At 31.8% G+C, this 6429-nt stretch overlaps 1 protein-coding gene across 1 annotated transcript; it reads left to right on the top strand.

The window, feature by feature from the left end:
* Nucleotides 1–3592: 3592 nt before the first annotated feature.
* HELRODRAFT_169387 (hypothetical protein) lies at nucleotides 3593–6200 on the top strand (the record flags this gene model as incomplete). Its single annotated transcript, XM_009015208.1, has 3 exons — nucleotides 3593–3618; nucleotides 4171–4448; nucleotides 6145–6200. 3 exons carry the CDS (start codon nucleotides 3593–3595, stop codon nucleotides 6198–6200), a joined length of 360 nt encoding a protein of 119 aa, XP_009013456.1.
* Nucleotides 6201–6429: the final 229 nt, after the last annotated feature.

The following is a 6429-nucleotide window of genomic DNA, read 5'->3' as shown; positions in this document are numbered from 1 at the left end:
TAACTATCCATTAAACTCTGTTTTTAAAGATTATAAGTATTTTACTTCTGAAATTATTATCAATAATTTAATCAAACCTCAATTACATTTAGTTCAAAACAATATATCGATTTTGCATATAAATGCGCGTAGCTTAGTTAATAAAATGTCAGCACTTAACATATTATCTGATCAATTTTATAACTTCTTTAATATTATTGTGATAAGTGAAACTTGGTTGAATGAAAATACGGCTGATTGCATAAACTTACCTGATTATAAATTTATATATAAAAATAGAGATGTTGGACAGGGTGGTGGAGTTGGTATATTTGTAAAAAGTGGTTTTGATTGCTCTGTTTGTGATGATAGTGTATTTAATGATGAATATGTAGACATGTTACGCATAAATATAAAATCAAATTTTTTCTATAAGTCAACAAATATGATTGCCTTGTATCGTCCGCCAGACATTAATTTTAATTATTTTTTAAATAAACTTGAACTGGTTTTGGGTGCGCTAAAGCCAACTCAACAATCTTATATTGTTGGCGACTTTAACAATGACTTGCTAAACGTAAACTCACAAAACATATTAATGTTTGAAAATTTATTGTCCTCTTATGGTTATATTCCGCTAATAGAATCTCCTACTCGTGTTACTCCTTCTACAGCGTCACTAACTGACAATATATTCACAAATTCGTCTGAATCTTTTAATAGTGGAGTAATCATCTCAGACTTCTCCGATCATTTTCTTATATACTCAATATCTAATAATCCAAATCTGCTAAACCGTTCTCATCAACTTCTTAATAAGCGAAATTTAAGTAAAAAACTGTAAATCAAATTAAAACCCATCTTGCAGCAGCTGACTGGGCTCCTTTAATGAATGATTGTAATCTCGATAATGCCTGCTTATCCTTCTACAACATAATTAATAACTCACTTGAACTGTTTGCTCCTTTCCAAACTTATAAACCTAGAAACAAAAAATCATGGATAACAAATGATATTTTAAAAATGTCGAATAAACAGTATAAATTGTACAAGAAATATCTACTTAATCCGACAACTGAAAATTTAAATAAATATAAACTGTTCAGAAACAAATTTACAACATTTAAACGCCATAACGAAAATAAATATTTTAATAAAAAGTTCCTAGACGCCAAAAATGATGCAAAGAAAAAATGGAATATTATAAACAATATACTTAATAAAAAAAAGAAAACATTTAGCATAAGTAGCATAAAAATTGATAATAATTTAATAGAAAATAAAAAAGAAATATGTGATGAATTTAACAACTACTACATCAACATTGCCAAAACTTTATTGGATAATCAAAATAAACCCAAACATTATCATGATAAATTTAAAATTGCAAATTCAATATGTCAATCCATCTTTTTAAGACCAGTTGATGAAATAGAAATTTTAAATATAGTTAAAAATATGAAAAACAAAACAAGTATTTCTCAGGATAACTTAAGTAATTACTTAATCAAACAGATGATTAATGAAATAATAAAGCCTTTAACATACATATGCAAACTTCCTTTCTCACAGGGCTACTCTCCTCAATTCTTTAAGACCGCTAAAGTAATACCAGTTTACAAAAAAGGAGATCGGTTAGATATATCTAACTACCGCCCTGTTTCTCTTCTCTCGCCTATTTCAAAAATTATAGAACAATTGATGTGCCAGAGATTAAAATCTTTTATACAGTTTAAAATATTATTCATGAAAGTCAGTATGGATTTCGAGCAGACCACTCAACGGAGCTTGCTATAGTAAAATTTTCGCAGAGAGTGATGGAAAAATTGAATGAAAAGATCTTCACATTAGGAATCTTTATAGATCTATCAAAGGCATTTGATCTAATAAACCATGAAAAACTGTTAAGAAAACTCTATTCATACAGTATAAGAGAAATTGCATATAGATGGTTTTCCTCTTACCTTGGAGAAAGAAAACAATGTCTCAATCGAAACCTATGAATCTGAAAGGCTCCAGATTAACTGCGGAGTCCCACAAGGCTCTATATTAGGACCAATACTTTTTACCTTATTTATAAATGATTTATGCCACATAACTACATCAGCTAAATTTTTATTATTTGCTGATGACACGACTATATACTTTCATACTAAAGAACCTAACAAAGATCAACAATGAAATTCAATCCATCGCCAATTGGTTTACTTTTAATGATTTAATAATAAACTATACAAAGTGCACATATATGATATTTGGACCAAGAATACTAACCAATTGTATCACAGACTTAAATATACAAATCAATGGTAAACCTATACATCGATCGAGCTCAACAAAATTTTTAGGTATCTTCATCAACGATAACTTATCCTGGGACTCGCACATTAATTTTATTTCCAAAAAAAATAAATAAAACAATAGGTATATTATATAAAATTAAAAATAAAATAACAAAAAGTGTATTATTAGAATTATATTATACCCTTATTTACCCAAACCTAACGTATTGTAATTTGCTGTGGGGAAACAGTCCAAATTTACACTTGCAACATATTTCCGTTAGCCAAAACCGTTTCATTCGTCTCTTTTTCAATCTTCATCCTCGCTGCCATATTTCTAATTATTACAATATTTTACAAATTTTGAATGTTAAAAATATCCACTTGTATACCTTAGCTCTTTTTATGTATAAATATGTACACTGTGAACTCCCGTTGTTTTTTAAACATTTCTTCAACTTAAGAAGCTCGATCCAAACTAAAGTGTTAAGGAATGCATCAACTTTTTATCCCAGTTATTCTAGATTGAAAATAATAAATAATAGCTTAAAAATTTCTGGTCCAAAAGTTTTGGATGAAATTATTAACACAGAAATTAAAAATATATGTCAAAAACATTTATTTAAAAACAAAGTCAAAAAATTTCTGATTGAGCAAAATACTTTTTTTTCAACTTGATATGAAAAAGGCAATCATATTTTGTATGTATGTGTATGTGCGTGGGTGAGTGTGTGTGTGTCAGGTGTGTGTTGGGTGTGTTTTTGTTTGTATGTATCATAGTCACCTTTTCTTGAACAACATTTATTTACATTTATTATTTACTAGAACAAGAATTTCTTATCATTTGGCCAACTTATCATGTGTATACGGTTTTCATGTTTCCATAAATGATATTTTTAATGTGTAATTGTAGTAAATATACTTCATATTTAAATCATTATGAATTTTTATACGTATGTATGTATCTGTGTATTCAGGCAGCATGTTTTAGGATTATGAATTATGTTGGGCTTGGTTGGGTCTGCCGGGTCGTTAACAATCTGGGAGATTCGATCAGGTTCGACGAAATATGTATGTGTGTGTGTGTGTGTGTGTTTGAGTGTGTGCGGGAGTGCTTGCGTGAGAGTGTGTGTGGGTAAGTGTGCGTGTGTGTGTTTGGGTGAGTGTGCGTGTTTATGTGTGTGTGTGTGCGTGTATGCATGTGTAGATATGTGTATAAATGTATATAAATATTGTATTCTAGGAGCGTTAACCAGGGTACAGCGGGGGTGTATGTGGAGGGGAACATATCTATGTGTAAGATGTCCATTCACTCGGCTGTTCCCTGAGACATGTGGCCACGCCCTATATGTGTATGGTGTGTGGCCATATTTGTTTATGTGTCTATTTATTTGAGTGTGTAAGTGAGCGTATGTTTGGTTTCCAGATCATTTCATTTCATTGATTCTGTTTCTTCAGTTCTGCATAACAGTATTGTGATATGAATTGTAGTATGGTGCGTGTTTGTAAGTATGTGTGAGCGTGAGTTTATGTGTATGTATTTCATGACATTTCTGTTACATCTATAGTTAGAAATTTTAGTTAAGGGTGGCCTATCCACAAGTTTATCTTTTTTGGTCATTCTTCAAAAATAAATAAATAAAAAAAAATACATACATACATACATACATTCATACATACATGCATACATACATACATACATACGTACATACATACATATGCACATACATACATGCATGCATACATGCATACATACATACATACATACATGCATGCTTACATACATACATACATACATACATACATACATACATACATACATACATACATACATACATACATACACATACATATAGGCTTCAATCCCGGTTCTCAAGGAACCATCCGGCATTTCTGCGCATGATGGTAGGCGACCGGACGGATGCACGTTAATACCTTGGAGAGCCGGCAGATGTTTGGCGTGGGATGTTACGGTCCCTGGCACCCTCGCCGAACGATACGTAAACCTGACAAGTAAAGAATGCGGTTTGGCCGCGGCCAGGGCAGCGGACGAGAAAATGAAAAAATATGGGAATGCCCTCCCCTCGATGGAATTCTTGCCAATATGCATCGAGGTTCTCGGCCCGATGGACCCCAACACCCTTAAATTTCTTAAGGAAATAGGCAAAAGGATCAGTGTCAGATCAGGTGACAGCAGGGAACTGTTTTTTGCAACCAACCACATTTCGTGCTTGTTGCAGCGGTTCCTGCGTGTCTGTGTGCTTGAAAATATCCAACTGAATGCCGACATGTGCAATTAACGACAAATCAAAGTGTTAATCCATTTGTTACTTGATGTTTGACGGTTCAGTGTCACTCATACATACATACATACATACATACATACATACATACATACATACATACATACATACATACATACATACATACATACATACATACATACATACATACATACATACATACATACATACATACATACATATATACATACATACATACATACATACATACATACATACATACATACAAAAACTCAAACACACATACATAAACACAAACACACATACATACATACATACATACAGGTGTATAAGAAGACAAATGACTCAGTTATAAATCGATAGGATACGTTGTGTGTGGAGAATGAAACAGCGTTGTATTGTCTTGATGATTATTCTGTCTCCATAGCTAAACAGTCAATCAAAAAAACAAAACATACCCAGTTAAACATAGTAAAAAGTATTTAATGTTTTTGTTTAATTACATTGCCACACGAAGCACAACAGCTACTTTCTTTGAATGGAATAAAATGCATTTCTCGAGGGATTCCATCAAATAGTACTGCAGAGAAATTATTATGTATGTATTTTTCATTGTTGTTTCATGTTCATGTTTTTGTATTTTTAATGTTTGTATTTTTATGTTTTTATGTATTGTATTTAAAGTTTGGTATGTTTATTATATATATTTATATATAATTGTGTGTGTGTGTGTGTGTGTGTTTGTGTTTTTTCAAATACATATAGAGACCTTTTGTATAATTACGGATGCACACAAGTATCTAATAAAGAATAGTATGAATAACAAAAATTAAAATCTAAATTCAAATTGCTTGTAAACTGACATCCAAAATATTGGAACATATTTTGAATGTATCAACATCTTTTTAAATGAATTACTTTTTTATCGCCCTATAGAATACAGATTCAAAATAGCAAAAAGTTTTTGGGAACTCTCAACTCTCTCTCTCTCTTTCTCTCTCTCCCTCTCTCTCTCCCTCTCTCTCTCTCTCTCTCTCTCTCTCTCTCTTTCTCTCTCTCCCTCTTTCTCTCTCTCTCTCTTTCTCTCTCTCTGGAACGAAAACGAATGATCGTCTTATCGGGGAGAATAAAAATGTTGTTACCATTAACGGCTATAATTTTAAAAATAAATCCCACGTTTGAAAGAAGAATGTCATTTTGTTTCTAAATAAAGCAGGTTACCTCGCGTCTACGAGGCATTGTAGAATAAAAGATGTCACATGCTGGCTTTGGTGCCAGTTGCATTTGAAAATTATATGGAGGGGTGATGAAAAGACTGTTCAATTTAAAAAAAATTGTTTTTCGGTTAAGTCTGTGAAAAAAAATCAAAGCCCAACAAATTTGTATTTTTTATTTCAACGAACAAAACATCCAGATACAAACAGTACATACATGTATACCAACTGAAAGCGCCAGTCGAACGGAGACACGATAGAAATTTGTGCGCGAACAATTGAGTTTTTCATTATGTCAACTTACAAACGATTAACAAATTAAAAGCAGTTAAACAAATAAAAACTAATTAAATATTTATTGAATAAAATTTACACACGCACGCACCCACACACGCACACACGCAGAAATATTGATAAAGCATGACAATAACCTGGAACGTCCTGGTGAAAATATTTATTGAGTGAAAAGTTTGCATTGTAAGCGTAACTAGTGGGCAGTAAAAAAATTTCATTTTTACAAAATCTAAATAGTACGCAAGCAGGCAAGATATATACAATACTCCAAATATTATATGTTCGTATCACCAAAGTTTTTGATAATGACATTGAAGTAGCTTCGGTACCCATTTTGTAGCCAATAAAACAATTGGCATTTCCAGAAGTTCACAATTATTTCAGTTCTGCATGAGT

This window comes from Helobdella robusta (genome assembly GCF_000326865.2).
Source record: "Helobdella robusta unplaced genomic scaffold HELROscaffold_15, whole genome shotgun sequence".
Taxonomy (NCBI): Eukaryota; Metazoa; Annelida; class Clitellata; order Rhynchobdellida; family Glossiphoniidae; genus Helobdella; species Helobdella robusta.
The sequence above is the reverse complement of the archived record's forward strand: the minus strand, read 5'-3'. Positions and strand labels throughout refer to the sequence as shown.